Here is a 27500-nt window from a genome sequence, read left to right as displayed (position 1 = left end):
TTGTGGAAATGTTCGGGGAATAAGATGACTGGGAGCTGCATCAAGTCTGTGAATGAGGTGATAGATTTAACAGCTTTGTAGGTGGAAGCGTCTCAGATGGCTGCCAGGGGTCTGGTACACGGAATAAGTGATGCTACTCGAGGAACAAAAAAAAAAAGAGTAGGTGTGGGGGTTCATCTGGGACACGTGCAGTCCAGTAAACAGCCTGATGACTGTTCTGAGACTCAAGGGAGGGCCCTGGGGGTCATCACATACAGGTGTGGTTGTTGAAATCAGAAACAAGTTTATTTATTCAGTAAAGGGATTCCCCAGGTGGCACTTGGAGAAGGAAATGGCAACCGACTCCAGTATTCTTACCTAGAGAATACTGTGTACACAGGAGCCTAGTGGGCTGCTGTCCATGGGGTCGCACAGACACGACTGAAGCGACTTAGCATGCATGCATGCATCGGAGAAGGAAATCGCAACCCATTCCAGTATTCTTGCCTGGAGAATCCCAGGGACAGAGGAGCCTGGTGGGCTGCTGTCTATGGGGTTGCACAGAGTTGGACACAACTGAAGCGACTTAGCAGCAGCAGGTGGCACTAGTGGAAAAGAATCCACCTGCCAATGCAGAAGACTTAAGAGACACAGGCTCGATCCCTGGGTGGGAAAGATACCCTGGAGAAGGGTACTGCAAGCCACTCCAGTATTCTTGCCTGGAGGGCTACAGTCCACGGACATGACAGAATTGGACATGACTGAAGCACTTAGCATGCAAACATGCGTAAAAAGATGTATTGTTTCTCCAGCACTGTAAAAGCCCAAGGCAAATACAGACCGAGGAGAGGTTTTTAAAAAGAGAAGAGTTTGAATAATTGCTGAAAGCATATCTAGGAGAAAGAGGTGAGATATATTCAAAAGTACAGATGGAGAGATTAGCCTTGAACAAAACAAAGTCCACCTTTGCTGAACAGAAAACAAAGCTGAGGGTAAACGCAGTCGCAGGTAAGTCTATGACTCAATCCACTCCACACTCATGGCTAAATTTTTTAAAAACAAGCCAAAAAAACTTCTTCTCACTATCAGAACCGATGATTCAGGAATAGAGAACTATTGAGAGATTTAGTCTGCCTGTTCTCTTAATCCACCTACACCATCCTAACTTCCTGAAAAACATTTAAAGAACTTGAGGAAAAATATGGCAACTGATGGAGTCAAATAAAGGATAAAAGGAAAGATCAGTTCAGTTCAGTCGCTCAGTCGTGTCCGACTCTCCGCGACCCCATGAATCACAGCACGCCAGGCCTCCCTGTCCATCACCAACTCCCGGAGAATACCCAAACTCATGTCCATAGAGTCAGTGATACCATCCAGCCATCTCATTCTCTGTCCCCTTCTCCTCCCGCCCCCAGTCCTTCCCAGCATCAGAGTCTTTTCCAGTGAGTCAACTCTTCGCACGAGGTGGCACAAGTATTGGAGTTTCAGCTTTAGCATCAGTCCTTCCAATGAATACCCAGAACTGACCTCCTTTAGAATGGACTGGTTGGATCTCCTTGCAGTCCAAGGGACTCTCAAGAGTCTTCAACACCACAGTTCAAAGGCATCAATTCTTCGGCGATCAGCTTTCTTCACAGTACAACTCTCACATCCACACATGACCACGGGAAAAACCATAGCCTTGACTAGACGGACCTTGGTTGGCAAAGTAATGTCTCTGCTTTTTAATATACTATCTAGGTTGGTCATAACTTTCCTTCGAAGGAGTAAGCGTCTTTTAATTTCATGGCTGCAATCAGAATCCACAGTGATTTTGGAGCCCCAAAAAATAAAGTCTGATACTGTTGCCACTGTTTCCCCATCTATTTCCCATGAAGTGATGGGATCAGATGCCATGATCTTCGTTTTCTGAATGTTGAGCTTCAAGCCAACCTTTTCACTCTCCTCTTTCACTTTCATCAAGAGGCTTTTGAGTTCCTCTTCACTTTCTGCCATAAGGGTGGTGTCATCTGCATATCTGAGGTTATTGATATTTCTCCCGGCAATCTTGATTCCAGCTTCTGCTTCTGCCAGCCCAGCGTTCCTCATGATGTACTCTGCATATAAGTTAAATAAGCAGGGTGACAATATACAACCTTGACGTACTCTTTTTCCTATTTGGAACCAGTCTGTTGGTCCATGTCCAGTTCTAACTATAGCTCCTTGACCTGCATACAGGTTTCTCAAGAGGCGGGTCAGATGGTCTAGTATTCCCATCTCTTTCAGAATGTTCCACAGTTTATTGTGATCCACACAGTCAAAGGCTTTCGCATAGTCGATGAAGCAGAGATAGATGTTTTTCTGGAAATATCTTGCTTTCTCCATGATCCAGCGGATGTTGGCAATTTGATCTCTGGTGCCTCTGCCTTTTCTAAAACCTGCTTGAACATCTGGAAGGTCATGGTTCACATATTGCTGAAGCCTGGCTTGGAAGATTTTGAGCATGACTTTACTAGCATGTGAGATGAGTGCAATTGTGTGGTAGTTTGAGCATTCGTTGGCATTGCCTTTTTTTGGGATTCGGATGAAGACTGACCTTTTCCAGTCCTGTGGCCACTCTGAGTTTTCCATTTTTGCTGGCATATTGAGTGCAGCACTTTCACAGCATCATCTTTCAAGATTTGAAATAGCTCAACTGGAATTCCATCACCTCCACTAGCTTTATTCATAGTGATGCTCTCTAAGGCCCACTTAACTTCACATTCCAAGATGTCTGGCTCTAGGTCAGTGATCACACCATCGTGATTATCTTGGTCGTGAAGATCTTTTTTGTACAGTTCTTCTGTGTATACCCATTTGAATGCAGAGTTCCAAAGAATAGCCAGGAGAGATAAGAAAGCCTTCCTCAGTGATCAGTGCAAAGAAAGAGAGGAAAACAATAGAATGGGAAAGACTAGAGATATCTTCAAGAAAATTAGAGATACTAAGGGAACATTTCATGCAAAGATGGGCTCAATAAAGGACAGAAATGGTATGGATCTAACAGAAGCAGAAGATATTAAGAAGAGGTGGCAAGAATACACAAAAGAACTGTGCAAAAAAGATTTTCATGATCCAGATAATCACGATGGTGTGATCACTCACCTAGAGCCAGACATCCTGGAATGTGAAGTAAAGTGGGCCTTGGGAAGCATCACTATGAACAAAGCTAGTGGAGGTGATGGAATTCCAGTTGAGCTATTTCAAATCCTGAAAGACAATGCTGCGAAAGTGCTGCACTCAATATGCCAGCAAATTTGGAAAACTCAGCAGTGGACACAGGACTGGAAAAGGTCAGGTTTCATTCCAATGCCAAAGAAAGGCAATGCCAAAGAATGCTCAAACCACCGCACAATTGCATTCATCTCACATGCTAGTAAAGTAATGCTCAAAATTCTCCAAGCCAGGCTTCAGTGATACGTGAACTGTAAACTTCCAGATATTCAAGCTGGTTTTAGAAAAGGCAGAGGAACCAGAGATCAAATTTCCAGCATTTTCTGGATCACCAAAAAAGCAACAGAGTTCCAGAAAAACATCTATTCCTGATTTATTGACTATGCCAAAACCTTTGGCTGTATGGATCATTATAAACTGTGGAAAATTCTGAAAGAGATGGGAATACCAGACCACTTGACCCGCCTCTTGAAAAATCTGTATGCAGGTCAGGAAGCAACAGTTAGAACTGGACATGGAACAACAGACTGGTTCCAAATAGGAAAAGGAGTACGTCAAGGCTGTATTTTCTCACCCTGCTTATTTAACTTATATGCAGAGTACATCATGAGAAATGCTGGGCTGGAAGAAGCAGAAGCTGGAATCAAGATTGCCGGGAAAAATATCAATAACCTCAGATTTACACATGACACCACCCTTATGGCAGAGAGTGAAGAGGAACTAAAAAGCTTCTTGATGAAAGTAAAAGTGGAGAGTGAAAATGCTGGCTTAAAGCTCAACATTCAGGAGACTAAGATCATGGCATCTGGTCCCATCACTTCATGGCAAATAGATGGGGAAACAGTGGAATCAGTGGCTGTTTATTTTGGGGGGTTCCAAAATCACTGCAGATGGTGACTGTAGCCATTAAATTAAAAGACACTTATTCCTTGGAAGGAAAGTTATGACCAATCTAGACAGCATATTAAGAAGTAGAGACATTACTTTGCCAACAAAGATCCGTCTAGTCAAGGCTATGGTTTTTCCAGTAGTCCTGTATGGATGTGAGAGTTGGACTATAAAGAAAGCTGAGCGACGAAGGATTGATGCTTTTGAACTGTAGTGTTGGAAAAAGACTCTTGAGAGTCCCTTGGACTGCAAAGAGGTCCAACCGGTCCATCCTAAAGGAGATCATTCCTGAATATTCATTGGAAGGACTGATGTTGAAGTTGAAACTCCAATACTTTGGCCACCTGATGCGAAGAGCTGACTCATTTGAAAAAACCCTGATGCTCGGAAAGATTGAAGGCAGGAGGAAAAGGGGACGACAGAGGATGAGATGGCTGGATGGCATCACCAACTCACTGGAAATGAGTTTGGGTAAACTCTGGGAGTTGGTCATGGACAGGGAGGCCTGGCGTGCTGTAGTCCATGGGGTCACAAAGAGTCAGACACGACTGAGCAACTAAACTGAAGTGAACTGAACTGAATGTTCCACCTTGCACCCTAGATGATTCAGTCTCTCTCAAATCAAACATGTAAGGCAAGCTCTTCAATAATGAACAAGGCTGTGGGCTTCACATCAGAGAAAGAGAAAGGCATGTCCTCTACTCATAACTGGAGCAAGGAATCAAAAAAACGTATCTAAAAACTGCTCTTCACTCCTACCTTCCAAAAAGTTCTGAAGCTTCTAATTCTAGAATGGACATCTCAACAGAACTGAATAATCTACAAACTAAAAGGATTTTCCCAGAAATAAAGAACTTTTTTAAAAATCAGAATTGCCCAACAATAAAATCATTACAGACCAAATGTTTTAGGATACACCTAAAGTAATACTTGGAGTTTGTAAATTTAAATAAAATTATTAGGACGATGTCATTTCTCTCCAAACTAGTCTAAACTTCAATACAATATTAATAAAACTTCCAGTTGAAGCTTAATAGTAATTCAATAACCATACTCTAAAGTTCATGAATACTCAATAAACGTGAAAAGGGGGTGGTTGCCACTGTTGGAGACAGTTGGAAGAACCATTGTGGGAGCAGGACACGAGGTGGGCAACCTCTCCCTCCTCACAACCAGCCCCCATGAGCACTGGAGTCAACACTACTGTTACCCAACAAGGCATTTGAAGTAAAAGGGGCATTTCAATGAACCAGTATTGAGATGGGTTTGGCTTGTGAAACATAATGGCCCAAATGACACTAGTGATGGACAGTACAACTTCATGGACTGCCATCTGATTGCGGTAAAGAGGAAATAGTTGATTCAAGGGTTGGAAATCGTGCCAAATGGGATAACACTGACAATGGACTGCCACGGGAAAAGCACAGGGGAGGCCGTCGTGCCTTTGCTTCAAAGGAGATAGCAGAAAATGCACTGGGGAGACGTAAGGACAAAATGAGGCACAGGGATACTGAGAACTTCAGAAGCAGCAGGAAGGAAATCAAAGGATTTTATGACCCACCAAGACGATTGCTGGGCCAGCAGCCAGGACCATATGATAGACCAATAGGAGGAAGAGGAAATCAGTATGGAGCTGGGCGTGGAAGGATGTATGACAGAATTCGATAAGAAGATGATGGGTACGATGGTGGTGATGATGGAGTTTTGATGACTATGGGGGCCACAGTGATTATGGCTATGGAAATGACGGCTTTGATGACAGCATGAGAGGTGGAAGAGGTATGGGAGGACATGGCTATGGTGGAGTTGGTGATGCCAGTTCAGGTTTTCATGGTAGTCATTTTGTACACATGAAAGGACCACCTTTTCAAGCAACTGGAGATGACATTGCTAATTTCTTCTCACCACTAAATTCAATCCAAGTGCATATTGATATCGGAGCTGATGGCAAGCAACAGGAGAAGATGTAGAGTTTGTGACACATGAAGATGCAGTAGCTGCCGTGTCCAAAGAGAAGAATAACATGCAACACCAACACATTGAACTCTCCTTGAATAGAATTCCTGGAAGGCGGCTCAGGAATGGGAGGTTATGGCAGAGATGGAATGGATAATCAAGGAGCCCACAGATCAGCTGTAAGGATGGGAATGGGAAACAATTACAGTGGAGGATACAGTACTCCTGATGGCTTGCGTCGTTATGGGCTGGGTGGTGGAGGCAGTAGTGGTTACTATGGGCAAGGTGGCATGAATGGAAGTGGATGGCATGGGATGTACTAAAAGCATAACCACGGATGTAAAAGTCCTACCAACAGCATCTGGTCTACTAGACTTTCTTATAGATTTCCTATCTTTTGTATTTTAAGAATTTTATAATGACTGAAGGAATGTTTTCAAAATACTACTTAGTAAAGCAACGGATTGTGATGGGAAAATTTGTTTTCTGCAGATTTTATTTATTGCATGTGTGCGTGTGTGCTAAGTCCCTTCAGTAATGTCTGACTCTTTATGACCCTACAGACTATATCCCACCAGACTCCCTGTCCATGGGATTCTCCAGGCAAGACTACTAGAGTGGGTTACCATGCCCTCCTCCAAAGGATCTTCCCAACCCAGAGATCAAACTAGTGATCTCCTATGTCTCATGCATTGGCAGGTGGGTTCTTTACCAATAGTACCACCTGGGAAGCCATCTGTTGTACACTTTGACTTAAAAAATAAATTTTTACATTCAAACCACTGATGCTCTTACTTTTTATATACTAGCTACTCCTAAGAATGTGTTGCTTTCGTAAGATTCGGGTTGATGTATTTTACTGTTAGCACTACAAGAAGTGAAAAATGAAATTGAAAGTCACTCAGTCATGTCCAACTCTGCAACCCCATGGACTATACAGTCCTTGGAATTCTCCAGGCCAGAATACTGGAATGGGTAGCCTTTCCCTTCTCTAGGGGATCTTCCCAACCCAGGGATTGGGTTGGCGGATTCTTTACCAGCTGAGCCATTATGTCTACTTTTTTAAAATGTAAGACACAAATCCATGCCTTGAGAGTCTTACCATTGGATTTTGCATCTGATGTTTGGAGTTTTACAGCCATTGCATTAAAAAATAATTATATGCGGCAAAGGAAAAGGTACTTTTTACTTTTAATCCCTTTAATCAATGTGACTTTTTTCCAAACTGGCTAATGGATCAAAATAAAACCTGTTCATGTTAATTCAGTTATTAAACTTGCTACTTGGTTTTGCTAGAAATGTTATTAATGTAATAAATATCAAGGTGGGAGATAAGTAAAAAGGAAAGAAAGGGTAATTTGCCCAATCAGACATTGAGACATATTGCAAAGCAACAGAAATTAAGGAATAAAACAAACAATGTGACAGTGGCATAGGAATAGAAATTTAGACTATGAAATACCTCAGAGACAGACCTATGTGCATATGAAAATTTAATATCCAATAAAGATCAATGGAGAAAGTTAGATTGAATGCTGGGAAAACTGGATCATGAAATGGAGAAAAATCAAACTGCATCTCACAGAAGTGGACTCTAGATGGATGAGCCTACATAAAGTTAAAACTGAAATTAACAGAATTTCTTCTATTAATTGTAGTATAATTTCTTTGTGAACTTGAACAGGGTAGGTTTTTATCTTAAAATTTCAAAAGCAAAATGTTAAAGTAATAAATGATGAATTACATATTTTTGTTCAATGAAGGGCACCACATTAAAGGTTAAAAAGCAATAAAATGGGAAAATGTTTGTATATTTAAGACTGGCAGAGTTAGTATCATAAGGTGCAAAGAACTCCATAAAATCAACAATGAAAAGGAAGCAAGGCCAGTGAAACAATGGGAAAGACACATTAAAAAGCAGTTTATCAAAGAGGAAACACAAAAGTCCAACAGGAGTTGAAGATAATCTCAAACTCATTAATAATCAGAAATAAGCAAATTAAAACAGAATCCCCTGTATATCTATTGACCAGGAAAAAACCTGAAGTTTGATAATGTCAAGTCATGGCCAGAATGTGGAGAAGAGACAGCCCTGATGCTTGGGAGTATAGATGTTGGTGAGTTACCTGGCACTACTTAGTCCCATAAAGAAAATGCAGAGTCAACACATAAAGAATAAATTAAAATTAAAAAAAGAAACCAGTAATTCTGTTCTGGGGTTATCCATCAATCCTAGGGAACTTTCCCCCCACCCCTGCAGGTTCACTGAAGGACGTGTTGGAGGTTGCTCACTGGTGTTCCCTAGTGATGGCGAGCAGATGGACAGATGATAAGAGTCTGTCCCTGGGAGAGTGGGAATGCAGACCAGGATGGAGCAGGCAGCAGTGAGAAGCAAAGGCCTAGATGCTATAGCAACATGGGTGAATCTGAAAGACATACTGCTGAGTGAAAAAAGGACAACATGAACTCTATAAACTGGTATGAACTCTATAACATGGTATCATTTAAGAAAAAAATATATGTACGTAGAGAGAATAGCATTTCAACATGTACATTACCATATGTAAAATAGATGAGCAGTGCAAGTTGGATGCATTAAGCAGGGCACCCAAAGCCAGTGCTCTGGGAAAACCCAGAGGGATGGGGTGGAGAGGGAGGTGGGAAGGGGGTTCAGGATGAGGGAGGCACATGTATACCAGTAGCCGATTCATGTTGATGTATGACAAGAACCATCACAATATTGTAATTATTTCCCAAATAAATCAAATTAATTTAAAAAACATGGTATCATTTAAGAAAAATATACATATACATATACTCACTGAAAACAAAACTCATTTTACATGAGCCCATAAAAACAAAAGGATAAAATATTTAAAATAGCTGCCCAGGTAAGGAAGGGAAATCAGTATAAAAGGAAGGAAGGAAAAAGAAGAAAAAGAGAGGCGGAAAGAAGCTGCTGCTGCTGCTGCTGCTGCTAAGTCGCTTCAGTCTTATCTGACTCTGCGCAACCCCATAGATGGCAGCCCACCAGCTCCGCCGTGCCTGGGATTCTCCAGGCAAGAACACTGGAGTGGGTTGCCATTTCCTTCTCCAATGCATGAAAGTGAAAAGTGAAAGTGAAGTCGCTTAGTCGTGTCCGACTCTTCGTGACCCCATGGACTGCAGCTTACCAGGCTCCTCCATCCATGGGATTTTCCAGGCAAGAGTACTGGAGTGGGTTGCCATTGCCTTCTCCGGGCGGAAGGAAGAGAGAATGTCTAACAGAAATCTCTGACTCTGCTTTGATTTATGTGTTAGCCAGAGCCAGAAAAGCCCTTCATAACAGCACAGGTACTTACATGACTAAACAATGAGGAGGTTTTGTCCTTCGAATTTCCCCACCCTTTTTACCTAATATTTGTAAAACTCAAAGCACGTACCACAGACAAACTTGGTCGTTGTAAATTCTTTCAGCCATTGCACGGCACCATTTATAACAGGTTGTGCTGGATTTTTCTCAGCACTCAACTTGAGATTTCTACAGATATGGGTTGCTTGGGTTATAAATTATTAAACCAACACCAGTCAGACTTTATCTCAAATAGCACTAATCTGAATTGAAAGTAAGTCAGCTTATCACCATCAGACATCTTAATTAACATTCCGATAGCAATCAGTGACTTGGTTCACCGTTGCTTTAGAAAATATTTATACAAACCTTTCTGAAGGCATTTGACAGACTTAGAGAACTCGAACAATTTTATGAAGAGCGTGAACTCCAGCTTTGTCCATCAAAAGGGCCATTGGTCAATGCCAACGGCATCACAAAGTCTTGTATCTTCTAAGCACATGGCAGGCATTCACTAATTAACCAACGGTCAGTCAACTGGTTGGCTGACTAATGTCAGCAATGGTCCATCCTTGTGTTTGAAAGTTCTTTTTCTGCTTTGTTTCAAAATGTATGCAGATAGCATTTCAGATGTATACTTTCTCCCAAAGCCACCTGTTCAGCAGTCTTCTTTCACATTCTTCCAGTCTACAAGGAGGTCTGGTTTTCTTCATTCAACCTCTTAGCCCAAGTAGACTCCCACCCCTCACTGCCTGAGGCCCACACTAACTGTGTATCACTCCTTTCACATACACGCAGCCCTAGCAAAAGTTGCTTTCTCAATCGAGATAACATCATCTCAGTAGCAGGTCTGTCACTGCTCCCGACAGTGACAGTAGCCAGCTTCCTCGGGGAATTAAAGGGTAGATGCCTCAAAGCCTTTGAATTAGTGCAAATTTGACATCTGCCAACCTTAGGAGAATACATCTGGCTTAATTGAGCAGGGGAGTGATGCTGGCAGAAAAAGATTAAAACGCTCAGGGTAATGGCAGCCTGCTTTTCTTTCCTCATTCTCTCCTAAATCCACACAAAAGCCACCTGCGACTTGTCCAAATCGAGTGAGGTTTCTCACACCAGAGATACTGATGGATCCCTGCACGGCTTTAAGCAAGCAGCTGCCAAGAGCTCTCTCTCTTCTCTGAGACAAGTGCGTTTGTCAAGTCTCAGAGATCATCTCAGGTGTGCTGCTGCCCTGCTCAGTAAACAAAATGAGCATAATAACTTGAGAAAGTTTTATGGACTGCACATTTTTTTTAATTTAGTAGACTTAGTTATTAAAAAATGCATGAGTCAGGGTGCTCAGGGCAGGTGCACTGGGATGACCCTGAGGGATGCGATGGGGAGGGAGGTGGAAGCAGTATTCAGGATGGGGAACACATGTACATCCCTGGCTGATTCATGTCAATGTATGGTAAAAACCACTACAGTATTGTAAAGTAATTAGCTTCCAATTAAAATAAATAAATTATTATTATTTTTTAATGTCATCTGACTTTTCAATATTGACCATCACAATAAACTTGATTCAAACCTTTCATTCACTATCAGGTGCTCACCCTGTCGACCAGCGACAGGGATAGCTGGCTGATGTAAAGACTGATAGAGATGCAAGAGATGCAGGTTTGATCCCTGGATCAGGAAGATGCCCTGAAGAAGCGAATGGCAACCCACTCCAGTATTTCTGCCTGGAGAATCCCCATGGACAGAGAAGCCTGGTGGGCTATAGTTCATGGGGTCACAAAGAGTCAGATATGACTGAGCATGCACGTACACACGCACAGGAAGACAAGGAAGAAGGAGGAGGAGAGGGTCAAGGGAAAGGAGAAGGAGAGCGGACAGGAAACGGGCAGAGGTGCAAAAAGAGGGATCATGTTACAGCAGCACCAGAGCAATTATTAGGCAGTTAAGTTCTAAAGCCAGAAGACCCAGCATGGATCCCAACTCTGCCCCTCGTTAGCTCTGTGACCTCAGGCAAGTTTCTTAGTCTCTCTGCTTCTTCATCTGAGAACAGAGGCTGATGATAACTACCTCAGAAAATTGCTGTGAGGATTAAACACTAAACACAAAGCGCTTATTCTGTACCAGGCACTGTGTTAAATGCCTCCTCTACATTAATTCAGTCTTGGCCTGGCCTTCTGAGTTAGGTGTGTGCTGCTATAACAAATGACCACAGACGTGGCTTAAAGCAACACACATTTATTATCATAGAGCTTAAGAGATCAGAAGTCCTAAAATCAAAGCATTAGCAGGACTGCATTACTCCTGGAAGCTCTGGGTGGGAGAATCTATTTCTTTGTTTATTCTTTGACTCTTTCCGGGTTCTATAGGCTGCCTGCATGCTCATGTTCCCTTCCCAGCATCACCCCCAAAGGCTGCTTCTGTTTCTGGTCTCCTTTTCTGATTCTAATCCTCCTGCCTCCCTATTAGGACCCTTGTGATTACACTGGCTCGTTCAGATAATCCAGGGTAACCACCCCCACCTCAAGATCCTTACCTTAATCATACTTGCTGCTGCTGCTGCAAAGTCACTTCAGTCGTGTCCGACTCTGTGCGACCCCATATATGGCAGCCCACCAGGCTCCCCTGTCCCTGGGATTCTCCAGGCAAGAACAGTGGAGTGGGTTGCAATTTCCTTCTCCAATGCATGAAAGTGAAAACTGAAAGTGAAGTCGCTTAGTCGTGTCCATCTGACTCTTAGCAACCCCATGGACTGCAGCCTACCAGGCTCCTCCGTCCATGGGATTTTCCGGGTAAGAGGACTGGAGTGGGGTGCCATTGCCTTCTCCTTAATCATACACACAAAGTCTCTTTTGCCACCTGAGGCAGAATATTCACACACGCTACTGATTAGGACAAGGGCATCCTTGAGGAGCCATTCTGTCTCCCACAGGTAGGAGGACTATTGTCGGCATTTAACAAACAGGAAACTGACACAGGAAGAGATTCAGTAACTTGCCCCAGGTCATGCTTTTTCTCCCAACATGTTCCTGCCTCTCATTGGGTTAATGTTTAGCACGTGGGACAGTGCTCTGCACAAGGAGCATGAGGTTGGGTTAACTCTTATTGTCTGCAGTTGTCTTGAAGGTTGAATAGAAAATAACTGCCTCAGTTTCAATTCAGGGGCACCAACATCAGAAACAGGGTGGCCCTTGGCTGGCCTGGGAGTTCCAAGGAGTGCCTTGGTCTCCATGCATATATGAAAGCTGGGCTCGTCTCCTTCCAACTATGGGTCTGAAGCAAGCGGTCTGAGCCTTGTGGTCCTCATATGCATGCAGGACAAGGTTACAGAGAGCAACCAACCTAACAAGCAGTTGGGGGACAAAGGTATTCAAGGGGATTCTGTCACTGGGAAAAAACATGTTCCACAAACTACTAAAACCCTGCCAATTCCAGCGTGCTACATGTGTGCTCAGTCATGTCTGACTCTGCAACTCCATGGTCTGTAGCCCACCAGGCTCTTCAGTCCATGGGATTTCCCAGGCAAGAATACTGGAGTGGGTTGACATTTCTTTCTCCAGGGGATCTTCCCAACAAAGGGACTAAACCTGCATCTCCTGCATTACCAGGCAGATTCTTTACCACCGAGCCACCTGGGAAGCCCCATTGGGAAACCAAACCTAACATCGTGTGCATATTTGTTGAGTAGAAGAAGCGATGGCTTTTGGTGCTATGATTTGAATGAAACAAGGGATGCTGGAAGAGCAAAAACCACTTTGGCCTGCCAAGTGGGGCACTTACCACTGCAGGTCCCCTGCTTGTTGTAAAACCCATTGCCACAGCTGCTCTCACAGCCGCCCTCTCTCAGCACACGGAGGGGGTCTCTGCAGGCCAGGCAGTGCTTCTCTGTGGGACCCCAGCAGGCGGCACAGGACTCGTGGCAGGCTGCAGGAAGAACCCAGAGTAGAAAAGAGTGACTGCAATTTTTCTTTCAAAGCCTTTAGAATTTATAAGGAGGATGTTGGAACCTTCAGTCCTAAACCACTAGGCACATATGTGTACCACAGGAGAAAAAAACCACCCCCCACCAAAAAAATAAAAGAAAAACATTTTCTGTTGGCCAGAGGCATAACTTCCGTAAATTACTGCTAAGAGAAATGGAACAGGAAACCAGAGGCTTTTGAATAATAGGAATCACAGGGAATGGAATCATAATTTTCTAGACAAATACAGTCTGTCTAGTGAAATTAGAAGGCCCTCCATCACCTTGCCTTCGAAACCACACAACAAAGTGTCAAACTAGATAACTGCACTCAACCTCCAACACGTCGAGCATCAGCTTATAAGGGATGCCATGCACTCTTGAGTGTCCCTTGGACTGTAAGAAGATCCAACTAGTCCATCCTAAGAGATCAGTCGTGGGTGTTCACTGGAAGGACTGATGTTGAAGCTGAAACTCCAATACTTTGTCCACCTGATGTGAAGAGCTGACTCATTTGAAAAGACCCTGATGCTGGGAAAGATTGAGGGTGGGATGAGAAGGGGACGACAGAGGATGAGATGGTTGGATGGTATCACCAACTTGATGGACATGAGTTTGGGTAAACTCCGGGAGTTGGTGATGGACAGGGAGACCTGGCGTGCTGCGGTTCATGGGGTCCCAAAGAGTCAGACACGACTGAGCAACTGAACTGATTCTGATGCTTTCTTACCTTGAATAGACTTTGAAAGATCCAGTACCGCTTTACTTCTATTGCTCCTTCCCTCCCTTTCCATCTCTCCCCCACCCCAGCTTTTCCACCCTCATCTTCCCTCACAACTCTTACAGCTCCGCCTCTGGCTTCCCCATAGCATCTGCTCTAAACTTGTATCTTGAGGACTCACAAAGCCTGCCTTTCCCTTACACCTTAGATTTTTAACTATATGTTGTTTCTAGACCAGAGTTATTCCTTTAAGGTTTGACCATCTCCCCCTTTTCCAGCATTTGATCGTTTTATTACTATTCATTCCTGCTCTTCATCTTAGGTCTATAAAGAGAGGTCTATTCTGAATGATTGAATATATTCAGATTTGGTACACTGTCTGTAGGGCTAACATCCTCCATCCTTCTGTTAGTGTATGGGCTGTGTGCTTAGTTTCATCCAACTCTTTGCAACCACATGGACTGTAGCCCACCAGGTTCCTCTGTCCATGGGGATTTTCCAGGCAAGAATACTGGAGTGGATTGCCATGTCCTCCTCCAGGGGATCTTCCCAACCCAGGGATCAAATCCAGATCTCCTGCATTACATGTGGATTCTTTACCATCTGAGCCACCAGGGAAGCCCCAGTATACTGGAGTGGTTAGCCTATCCCTTCTCCAAGGGATCTTCCTGACCCACGGACTAAACTGGGGTCTCCTGCACTGCAGGTGGATTCTTTACCCACTGAGCTATCAGGGAAGCCCCTGTTAGTGTATCCTGATTTTCAAAATGTTTTCTTTACAATGGAGCACAACCTATTTTTCAGAGATATTCATTCTGACCAGAATTGGCAGAGAGAATGCTTTTGCTGGTCACAGGTGACTTGGGAGCTATACCTAAGTAACTAAATTAGGCGTCCCTTTGGAATCAGAAGAAAGGAGGCTTACATGGCAAATCTCAAGACCTAGTCCTCTCCTCTCAGTTGTAAACTGCAAAGAAAGGCTTTAATTTCAGACAACTTTTCTCTCCAACAGACTTAGAGATAAATGCAAATTGTGTTAAGTGCTAGAATAACAGTAGTGGATACCTTGTGATACTGCTTATATGTGAAATCTGAAAAAAAAAAAAAAATGAACTTATTTACAAAACAGAAACAGACTCACAGACTTGGAGAAAGAACTTAGAATTACCAGAGTGGAGGAGAGTGGGAGGAGAGATAGTTAGGGAGTTTGGGCTTAACTGTGGTGCTGGAGAAGACTCTTGAGAGTCCCTTGGACTGCAAGGAGATCCAACCAGTCCATTCTAAAGGAGATCAATCCTGTGTGTTCATTGGAAGGACTGAGGCTAAAGCTGAAACTCCAATACTTTGGCCACCTCATGCGAAGAGTTGACTCACTGGAAAAGACTCTGATGCTGGGAAGGATTGGGGGCGGGAGGAGATGGGGACGACAGAGAATGAAATGGCTAGATGGCATCACCGACTCGATGGACATGAGTTTAAGTGAACTCCGGGAGTTGGTGATGGACAGGGAGGCCTGGCGTGCTGTGATTCATGGGGTTGCTCGCGGAGAGTCGGACACGACTAAGCAACTGAACTGATGCACATTTTATGTATCCATTTAAATAGATCCATTTAATATGTATCCATCCATACATTTAATATGATACATCCATCAATATGTATCCATTTAAAATGGATAACCAACAAAGAACTACTGTATAGCACAGGGAACTCTGCTAAATATTATGTAACACCCTAAATGGGGAAAGAATTTGACAAAGTATAGATACATGTATATATGTAACTGAATCCCTTTGCTGTACACCTAAAACTAATACATTGTTGATCAACTATAATATAAAATTAAAAGCTAAAAAAAAAAAAAAAATAGAATAACAGTAGTGGGAGTGCAAGGGACTGACATCAGGCAGATCTGAAGAATGAGACGTAGCCAGCCATGGAGAAGCCGGAGAGCAGCGGCAACAAAGGAAAAGGGAAGGAGCTTGGGGGTTCAAGGAACTGGAGGCTCTTCTTGTGACTGGACCTGGTGGACATCTCGGGGTACAGTGGGGAATAGAAGGCACGATGACCTGATTCGTGGCTGGAGGGGTAGGCAGAAGCCCTATCAAACTTGATCTAGGAGACCATGGAAAGAAATTAGGATTTTCAGCCTAACTGTGATGTGAGTCAAGAATGGGCTTAAATAGGATAGATACAAGCCCTGCTTGAGATGTTTAAAAGTTCTCTTTGGATGTCATGAAGAGAGGGCTTAAGGACTTGCATGCTGCAGGGAGACGAGCACGGAGCTGACTGTACTGGTCCAGGTAAGAGATGAGAGTGGCAGGTGGAAAGCAAAGCCGGACAGCGTTTACTTACTGTCGTCTGGCTTCCTCACTAGGGAGCTCCCTTACCATAAGGTCCACAGGGGCAGAGTCCATCCTCTTTTGTCAGCCTGGTTGAACACACTGCTTGGTACTCTACAAACTCCTCTTATACTCGCCACCTTATTTACAGATGGTGCATGAAAACACTGCTTGTGTTGAGATAAGCCACTGATGCTACTTAAAACTAAATATGTGGATGCAAAGATCGCAGCATCAAATTCTACCCTGAATTCGCATGAAAATTTTCATTCATTTATTCAGCGACTCTCAACAGCTGATTGCAGTCACTATCCGAAGTGTCTATCAATGTTAAGGGCTTCTGCCTTACTGAGGAAATGGAGTTGATTCAAAGCTGTTACCCAAACAAACAAACAAAAATCCAACTGCATTTCTAAGAAGGCATGCCACACTGATCTATCAATGTTCAACAGAAGCACCTACCACATGCAAGGTGAATGACTAGTCTGGAGGGCCTCCCCAGCTGCCACAGGTAGGTCAGGGCACCAGGGAGTAAGTCCCCAGGGGATGATGGGGAGTGAGGTGAAAAAGACAATAGGGGTCATATCAGGAGCGTCAGGCAGGCAGGGGTAAAAGACCTTGGACGTCATCCCCTCAAAAGTTTTAATCAGGGCAGAGGAATTGATCAGTTTTTATCAGTTTTGCTTTTTAGAGTATTAACTTTACAGTGGGGAGAGGAGAGGGTGATTAACTCAAGACATCTTTAAGGAATGAAATCATCCTTGTCCCGGGGGCAAGGAGGAGATGAGAAATGAAAGGGCAATTCCCAGTTGTTTCAGGGAATGTCTGATGGCAGTGCATTACATCAGCTGCACTGGCAGTTGAAACAGTACAAACACTTCCAACCTGTTTGGTAAATGGTACCCTCCCTGATACTCTGTCTGCAGCCCTGAGGATGCTGCAGACACCATATCCAACAATGAAAGGTCTGACATAGGAGAGGGTCTTGGGTCTCCCCTCCTTCTGACCAGTCTGATCTTTGCCATACTGCTTGTTAAATATTTTTGATATTACCCACCCCCCATGCTGCCAGTGAGGAAGGGGTCAAAAGATGAGCAGGATGGAGGCCCTGGACTTAGGGATGGCACTCAGCCCTGTCACACACTGAGACCTACCTAACCTTTCACCCTGCCTGCTGTTACCTCCCTCCACCATACCAGCTCTACGGAGCAGAGACCCTAAGCAGACCATGTGATGATCAAGGGTCTGGATGCCCCCACACAGGACTGACCCAGCCAGCAATGCCTCTGGCTCCTTCCACAGTGAATATAATCCTGCGTACATCTGAGAGGCGTCCTAAAGTGTCACTATGTCTATGACGCTTTGCTGAACTTGTCCAAAGCCAGCTACTGCTTCCTCGAGGTCCCTGCAGCCCTTTGTACATGCCTGTCCTGCTACTTATCCGACTGTGCAAGCATGCTAAGTCGTTTCAGTCTGACTTTTAGCAACCTATCGACTACAGCCCACCAGGCTTCTCTGTCCATGGAATTGTAAAAGCAAGAACACGAGTGTGCAGCCATGCCCTCCTCCAGGACAATCTTCTTGACCCAGGGATTGAACCCGCCTCTCTTATGTCTCCTGCACTGGCAGGCAGGTTCTGTACCATAGCACTACACCGGAAGCCCATGCTGAATCTACCTACATTGAGAGCCAAATATGATGCTGGACCTTCTCTTTTTTCCCATCTCAAAAAAAAAAAAAAAAAAGGCATGTTCCACAGCCAGGCAGGACAGCAGAAGGTATTTTTATTTTAACCCAAGACTATGCTGAGTTGTCATTTCTTTCCCTTTTTTTTTTTTGAGTTGTCATTTCTCATAATGACATACTCCCACTGAGTTTTGCAATTGATTTCTAATTTCTAACACTGAACATATGCTACTGCAGATAATCTCTCCTTGCAGGCTTATTTTACATGGAGCTTTTATTACATTTGGGTTATTATGAAAAATAAAAGGTCAGTCCCTGACTTTTCACCATAATTTGTCTTAGTGATACATGTTCAGCTCACCCAGCGTTTGAAGTGTATATTATGATGATAAATTAAAACAGAGGATGAATAAGAGAAAGCCATCATCTTATCTCACGTGCAGAAGATAATTTATTTTGGAAAGCCCCTAACTCTTTCAGAGAATAACAAGACATGTGTTAGCTTGCTGAGCAATTCCTTTCAAAATGAAAGGGAATGAAATACTTTTCTTTTGGCAACTCTCTATTGAAACCTTATGCTAAAAATAACAAACTTCTTTTCATATTTGATAATTTTGAAATAGAAGGTTGTGAAAAAAATTCAACCTGTGCTGCTCAAAGAATAAAATGCAGCCCTTTCCCAAGGAAATGTTAACATACTTCCTAGGGACCACTTCTTATTTTCCAAGAAGCCTTTGAAAGACCCCAGGTAATGGACACAGATCCCTATTCCCTCAGCCTTCATTTAAACTGCCCCTCAAGGAAAAGAAGGAATCTTGGATTCTCACTATTCCATGGACTTCTGGGATGTCTCCCGTCCATTACCAGCAAATAAGCACACTTGGTTAGTGGCCCTTTTAAAGTCATCAGTGAGGCTGCACTTTGGATTTCCAAACTGCCAAGAAGTTTTCACTCTCACCTACATGAAGCAGTCTAAACTCCAGGCATAAGCAAGACACCATACACAAGGTAAATTCCTTCATTCTGGTCCTTATCCACATCGTGGCAACTGCTAACTATCCTTCATGATTCACACATGACTAGGAAGGACTTGCCAAGTTTTAAAGTTTATCAGGAGACAGTGAGTAAATTTCTAGTAAGACACTCTTGTTGGATGAAAAACATTGTCCCATCTTAAACTCAACGTCACTGCCCTTTGCTCTCCTAATCTGTAAAGTGGGAATAATAATATTTGTTGTACTTAACTCAAGGGGATATGGCGAGATGATGTATATGAGAAAGCAGAGGATACTGAACATGATCCTGTGAGTGGCACACCCTATGGGATCGAACAAATCCTGTTTCATCTGGTGCCAAAAGCAAAGTAGTTATAAAGGGAGCAAATTAAAATGTAACACAAGGCAGAAAGGGCAAGGATGAAAAAGACTACGGGAAAGGAAGGTTCACTTAGAAAGGGAGAGAAAAGAAATAACCGAGCCCACAGGGACTCCTCCAGCAGTTACATAAAGGAGCTCCAGTCTTGCCCAGAGGCCATCTACTGTAGAGCTCTTTCCTTGTAATTGCTACAAAATATTAACAAAAATCCTTTGGAAACTGATTGAGAACAGCTCTGTGATGCTCACAGTGAAGCCCAGATGCTGGGCAAACTGTGCTCTCTTCCTCCATCACAGCCGTACCTGAGGCCCAGGCTACTAGTCTTAGAAGTCTGGACAATGGACACCAGACAAATCTAAAAAGGATGGTATCCTCTGAGTCACTATCATTTGTGATCCTTTTACTTCCACCTGCTTCTGTCCCCTACCAAGCTAGTCTCTGCCCTCAACCTTCCACCCTGTGCCAACAGAAGCTTTAACACCTGACGTTGCAGTGCCTGGTCTCCACATGTTCTGAAAACCTATATGTACTTGAGGGAGTTCATAATAGAAAAATAAAAACACATGAAAACATCTTCACTCTCTCAAAAAGGCGGAGATGTTAAAATGACACAGGAGAGCAGCAACTAGATGCATAGGATTGGATGTACACACAGCAACATATATGCATCTTAGAAACAGTGTTCAGTGAGGGAAACAAAGTCATCCATGGTAACAAAGGTACCAGTCTGGGGTGTGTGCTCCGTTGCCTCTGACTCGTTGCGACCCCATGGACTGTGGCCCGCCGGGCTCCTCTGTCCATGCGAATTTCTAGGCAAGAATACTTGAGTGGGTTGCCATTTCCTCATTTAGGGGATCTTCCTGACCCAGGGGTCAAACCTGTATCTCCTGCACTGGCAGGAGGATTCTCTACCACTGAGCCACAGGGAAGCCCCCACCACTCTGGGGAAGAATGGTGATAATTGAGGAGGTTGCACTTATGCCGGGAAAGGGAGTGTATGGGAAATCGCTTTCCTTTCCTTTTAATTTTGCTGTGAACCTAAAATGGCTCTAAGAATTTCTAAAGTCTTTAAAATTTAAGAAAAAAGGAAAAGAATGAAATATCCATCTGTTAATATGTATGACAAACCTCGACAGTGTACTAAAAAGCAGAGGCATCACTTTGCCGAAAAAGGACCGTCTAGTCAAAGCTATGGTTTTTCCAGTAGTCATATATGGATGTGAGAGTTGGACTATAAAGAAAACTGAGTGCCAAAGAATTGATGGTTTTGAACTGTGGTGTTAGAGAAGATTCTTGAGAGTCCCTTGGACTGCAAGGAGATCCAACCAGTCCATCCTAAAGGAAATCAGTCCTGAATATTCATTAGAAGGACTGATGCTGAAGCTGAAACTCTAATCCTTTGGCCACCTGATGTGAATAGTCGACTTATTGGAAAAGACCCTGATGCTGGGAAAGACTGAGGGCAGGAGGAGAAGGGGACGACAGAGGATGGGATGGTTGGATGGCATCACAGACTCAATGGACATGTGAACTGCGGGAGATAGTCAAGGGCAGGGAAGACCAGCGTGCTGTGGTCCATGGGTCACAGAGTTAGACAGGACTTAGCAACTGAGTAACAACAGCAACAAAATGTATGAATATTTAAGATATGTGCATACGAAACACTAAGGGTACACGCATACAACACATCCACATTAAGTTGCATTAGAATAGTTAAGTGGGGAAGGGAAGTGGGGACAGGAAATAGGAAGACAAGGAACAGACAGGCAGACAGATGGGAAGAGTAGCCTGGCACAGGCTAATGATGAAAAGGGGCCATGAATGGATAAGAATGACTAATTCAACTTCCTTCATATAAATCTCCAAAATAAGTATAAATAAATTAATAAACAAGAGTACATCAAAACATTAAAAAAATTTTTTTTTGGCCATAGCTTAGGGCATGTAGGATCTTAGTTCCCTGAAAGTGACAGCCGTGTCCAACTCTTTGTAACCCTGTGGACTGTAGCCCACCAGGTTCCTCCGTCCGTGGGATTCTCCAGGCAAGAATACTGGAGTGGGTTGCCATTTCCTTCTCCAGGGGATCTTCCCGACCCAGGGATTGAACCCAGGTCTCCTGCATTGCAGTTAGATGCTTTAACCTCTGAGCCACCAGGGAAGCCCTTAGTTCCCTGACCAGCAATCAAATCTGTGAACCTTGCATTGGAAGCTCGGACTCTTACCCACTGGACTGCCACAGAAGTCCCAAGATTACATTTTGATAAATCAAACTGACAAATGTAATAAGGACTGTAATGCCTAGTATTGACAGAGGTAGTGGGAGATAAGCACTTTCATGCCTTTCTAGTACGAGTGCAAATGAAAACTTCTTTAAAAGAGAGTAATATGTTAATATGTGTCAAAAGATTAAATATGTGCATAGCTATACTTGGACCCATTGTCTAATAATTTACTTTAATCAAATATATTTGAGTCTGTGCTTAGTCTCTCAGACACGTCCAACTCTTTGCGACCCCATGGAATGCAGCCCTCCAGGGTCCTCTGTCCATGGGATTTTCCAGGCAAGAATACTGGAGTGGGTTGCCATGCCTTCCTCCAGGGAATCTTCCTAACCCAGGGATTGAACCCAGCTTCTCCGCATTGCAGGCAGATTCTTTAACCACAATTCTATTAAAAATGATTGTGGTTATTTACGATAATAGAAAAATTAGGAAGAAATGTCATACAGCAGAGGATTAGCTCAACAAATTCTTGCAGAGCCACAGATCGAAAGTTATATAATAGGTTTCAAAAGACACTGTAGAAAGATGATAAATAACATGGGGAAAGCAGGCAGTAAAACTATATAGAGAGTGTGACTTTACTTTTGAAAAATAAACTCATCTGTACATGCAAACTACATAAATTAGGAAGACATTCACCAAAATACTAACAGCCATGATTTGGTAGAGCTTGAGTCAGGGATTCTCACAGATTTCATGCACCTTGAATTTTACTGACTTTATTAGATCAATTCATTTGGTGCTTACAGAAAAAATTACTAAAGGAGAAAAAAAAGCCTGCAGTCGTTTCCTCTAAGGCAGAAGCTGGGTAAGTAGGTAGTTAATCTATTAACCACATTAATGATACCACTGAACGATTCACCAGTCTTGGGTAACATATTTATATTTTTAACAGGGTCTTCCATAGACAGAGAGCTTGAATGGAAGGAGCGACTTTCCAGCTGAAGGAGGCTTCAGCAAATCCACATGGAGAGAGATTTACAAGCAGACTGGCTCTTCAGGTGGCACATAAGTCAGAGGATGAAGGCAGACATTCCTTTCACTGGTAACACTCCTCAGGTTATCTCTTCTGTCTGCTGCTCCTCTACCTGTCCTCCTAAATCTACAACCCAGCACACCCTGAAGATTTTCAAATGCAGTGACCACCTATGCTGAACCTGACAGCCAAAGGGAATTCTCAGATTGCAGTCATCCACGGTGACTGCTGGCAACCCTCAACTCCCTGGGGTTTTCTTCAGCCCGTGTAAATTAAGTGGATATCGATTTTTCTAGCAATACCTTGAGTCTACTTGGCTATAGAAACTAAAGAGCCAAAGGAGGGACCCACCAGGCCGTATCAAGCTTTCAATGGTGCCCAGACTTCCTGGCCACACTTGTGCAGCCTGCTCACAACTGGGTGGTGGTTAGCATGGAGGCACTGGGTTACCTGTGGGTGGCATAAAAAGGGAGGGGAGGGCAGAACATGGAGAGTGCTGGTGGGGGGGATGGGGAGGAGAGAGAAGGAATGTACAAACGTATGCCATACAGTCTAGCTGAAATAACTGAGAACCCTAGGAACTGGGCAGAAAGCCAGAAGACTTGTCACTACTTTGTAATCCATAGCTGAAATATTTGAAGGTTCAGATGTGTCAGGAAGAATGGGATCTGTCTGGAAGATAAACTCCCTTGCACTTGCGGCAGGCTTTCTCTGCTGGTATGTGATACGTCTGTTCCATCATCTGTCTTTGGCCTGCACAGCAAAGGCCTATAAGCAACACAGACAAATGCCAAACACAGTCTGTTGAAGCCTGATAGAGCAGAGGTCCCAGGCAAAGTACCACCAGCTGCTTTTTCCTTCCTCCCTCCATTTGTCATTTACAAGAATGTACAGAGAGGGAGGGGATTTGGAATACCATTGTCACCTGCTTCACTGGGTCTAGTTTACTCAGGAAAAGAACATTCTAGAAGGACAATCCTATTGCCCTCCCTTCTGAGTGGCTTAAAATACCCCATGGATACCAACCAAGTTCCAGGGACAAGTGTTTTTTTTTTTTTAAAGAATTACCGTTTCAACTAGAAGCCAGTATCACTGATGAACATAGATGCAAAAATCCTCAATAAAATTCTAGTAAACAGAATCCAACAACATATTAAAAAGATCATACATCATGACCAAGTGGGATTTACCCCAGGAATGCAAGGATTCTTCAATGTTCACAAAGCAATCAATGTGATTCACCATATTAACAAATTGAAAGATAAAAACCATATGATTATCTCAATAGACGCAGAGAAAGCCTTTGACAAAATTCAACACTCATTTATGATAAAAAAAATCTCCAGAAAGCAGGCGTAGAAGGAACATACCTCAACATAATAAAAGCCATATACAACAAACCTAGAGCAAACATTATCCTCAATGGTGAAAAATTGAAAGCATTTCTTCCAAAATCAGGAACAAGACAAGGGTGCCCACTCTCACCACTACTATTCAACATAGTTTTGGAAGTCCTAGCCACAGCAATCAGAGAAGAAAAAGAAATAAAAGGAATACAGATTAGAAAAGAAGAAGTAAAACTCTCACTGTTTGCAGGTGACATGATCCTCTACATAGAAAACCCTAAAGGCACCACCAGAAAATTACTAGAGCTATCAATGCATACAGTAAAGTTTCAGGATACAAAATTAACACATGTAAATCCCTTGCATTCCTATACACTAACAATGAGAAAACAGAAAGAGAAATTAAGGAAACAATCCTATTCACAATTGCAACGAAAAGAATAAAACACTGAGGAATAAATTTACCTAAAGAAACAAAAGACTTATATGTAGAAAACTATTCAACACTGATGAAAGAAATCAAAGATGACACAAATAGATGGAGATATATACCATATTCATGGACTGGAAGAATCAATATAGTGAAAATGAGTATACTATCCAAAGCAATCTAGAGATTAAACCCTATCAAACTACCAATGGTATTATTTACATAATTAGAGCAAATAATTTCACAATTTGTATGGAAACACAAAAAAACTCGAATAGCAAAAGCAATCTTGATAAAGAAGAATGGAACTGGAGGAATCTATCTGCCTGACTTCAGACTATACTACAAAGGTAAAGTCATCAAGACAGTATGCTGGCACAAAGACAGACATACAGGTCAATGGAACAAAACAGAAAGCCCAGAGATAAATCCACGCACCTATGGACACCTTATCTTTGCCAAAGGAGGCAAAAATATACACTGGAGAAAAGACAATCTCTTTAACAAGTGGTGCTGGGAAAACTGGTCAACCACCTGTAAAAGTATGAAACTAGACCACTTTCTGACACCATACACAAAAATAAACTCAACATGGATTAAAGACCCAAATGTAAGACCAGAAGCTATAAAGCTCTTAGAGGAAAACATAGGCAGAACACTCTCTGACATGAATCACAGCAAGATCCTCTAAGACCCACCTCCCAGAGTAATGGAAATAAAAACAAAAATAAACAAATAGAACCTAGTTGAACTTAAAAGCTTTTGTACAATGAAGGAAACTATAAGCAAGGTGAAAAGGCAGCCTTCAGAATGGGAGAAAATAACAGCAAACAAAGCAACTGACAAAGAATTAATCTCCAAAATATACAAGCAGTTCATGCAGCTCAATACCAGAAAAATAAATGACCCAATTAAAAAATGGGCCAAAGAACCAAATAGACATTTCTCCAAAGAACACATACAGATGGCAAACAAACACATGAAAAGATGCTCAACATCACTCACTATCAGAGAAATGCAAATCAAAACCACAATGAGGTACCATCTCACGCTGGTCAGAATGGCCATCATCAAAAAGTCTACAAACAATAAATGCTGGAGAAGATGCAGAGAAAAGGGAACCCTCTTACACACCCTTTCCTTAAAAAACTGAAAATAGAGCTGCCATACAACACAGCAATCCCACTGCTGGGCATACATACTGAGGAAACCAGAATTGAAAAGAGACACATGTACCCCAGTGTCCATTGCAGCACTGTTTACAACAGCTAGGACATAGACGCAACCTAGATGTCCATCAGCAGACAAATGGATAAGGAAGTTGTGGTACATATATACAATAGAATGTTACTCAGCTCTAAAAAAGAACACATTTGAGTCAGTTCTAGTGAGGTCAATGAAACTGGAGCCTATTAAACAGAGTGAAGTAATCCAGAAAGAGAAACACCAATACAGTATATTAATGCATATATATGGAATTTAAAAAGATGGTAATGACAATCCTATATGCAAGACAGCAAAAGAGACACAGATGTAAAGAACAGTCTTTTGGACTCTGTGGGAGAAGGCGAGGGTGGGATGATTTGAGAGAATAGCATTGAAACATGTATATTACCATATGTAAAATAGATGACCATTCAAGCATGAAACAAGACACTCAAACCCGGTGCACTGGGACAACCCAGAGAGATGGGATGGGGAGGAAGGTGGGAGTGGGGTTCGGGACAGGGGACACATGTACACCCATGGCTGATTCATGTCAATGTATGGCAAAAACAACTACAATTGTAAAGTAATTAGTCTCCAATCAAAATAAATAAATTAATTAAAAAAAATAAAGAAATATACAAGACATTGAAAAAAAAAAGAAAAAAAGAAAGCAACCATATGTAAAATAGACGACCAGTGCCAGTTCAATGAATGAAGCAGGGAACTCAAAGCTGGTGCTCTGGGACAACCCAGAGGGATGAGAAGGGGAGGGAGGTAAGAGGGGCGTTCAGGATAGTGGGACACATGTACACCCATGGCTGATTCATGTTGATGTACAGCAAAAACCACCACAATATTATCAAGTAATTAGCCTCCAATTAAAATAAATTGATTAAAAAAAAAAGAATCACCATTTCAGCACTCACAAGGCACCCAATTATCTTAGAACAGAGGCAAATGAAGATAAGAAAAAGAGGGGTGGGGGAAAACTAAGATTCTGTAATTTTCCTGAGGCCATGCCTAGTTAGAAACTGCTGACAGGGAGAAAACAATAGAAGCTAAATGAAAGTCAGGTTACCAGGAAGCCAGCGTCTAGGCATGCCTGTACACTCTTCTACTTTCTCCTCTGTGCGGTGGCTTAAAAACTTATTTTTTTTTCAATCAAAAATTGTTGCAAAGTATCTTATATGTACCCAGCATTGTGGGGAATTCAGAAGGATAAGATCTGCCCTTGCCTCAATAATCACTCACTTTCTACAATAGACTTTTAAACTGTCTGTATAGCATTGAAAGTAACGGATTCATATAGTAGTAACTATTTAAAGCAATGTATTTACTTTTTTAATGACACTCTTCTCCAGTTGAGAACCTATTCCTAAACCACAGGGTGGTTTTCTGTCACTTCACTGCAGTCTCCTAGTGCCTGGGACATGGGAGAGCCTCACCAAATACTTGTTGCATAAATAGGGTGGAGGAGACAGGACTATCACTTGAAGCAGTATATATATCTTTACAAGATATTCAGCAGCTAAGTGAGAAATCATAATTGCTGTAGAATACCAGATGTCTGAACATGCATATGATGTTCCCAGGTGGTGCTGGAACATCTTTAACCATAGGTGAAGAACCCACCTGTCAATGCAGGAAAAGTAGGAAACACAGGTTCAATCCCTGGGTCAGGAAGATCCCCTGGAGGAGGGCATGGCAACCCACTCCAGTATTCTTGCCTGGAGAATTCTACGGACAAAGGAGCCTGGTGGGCTACTGTCCATAGGGTCACAAAGAGTCAGACACGACTGAAGCGACTTAGTATGCACAGTGTAAAGAGCA

General features: G+C 42.8%; 1 protein-coding gene and 1 pseudogene across 2 annotated transcripts in view; one reads left to right on the top strand and one right to left on the bottom strand.

The window, feature by feature from the left end:
- Nucleotides 1-27500, bottom strand: part of FRAS1 (Fraser extracellular matrix complex subunit 1) — a 533887-nt gene that overhangs the window by 246690 nt on the left and 259697 nt on the right. For both annotated transcript variants that reach the window (XM_055434121.2, XM_055434122.2), the window contains one exon: nt 13124-13267. In XM_055434121.2, coding sequence (XP_055290096.2) covers nt 13124-13267 — 144 coding nt within the window. The remainder of the gene's footprint in view (nt 1-13123; nt 13268-27500) is intronic.
- Nucleotides 5333-6338, top strand: LOC129561512 (heterogeneous nuclear ribonucleoprotein H3 pseudogene; annotated as a pseudogene).

This window comes from Moschus berezovskii, chromosome 5, assembly GCF_049115385.1.
Source record: "Moschus berezovskii isolate FMDL1 chromosome 5, NW_MosBer_1.0, whole genome shotgun sequence".
In the NCBI taxonomy this organism is placed as follows: Eukaryota; Metazoa; Chordata; class Mammalia; order Artiodactyla; family Moschidae; genus Moschus; species Moschus berezovskii.
This window is presented reverse-complemented; position numbering and strand designations above follow the sequence as displayed.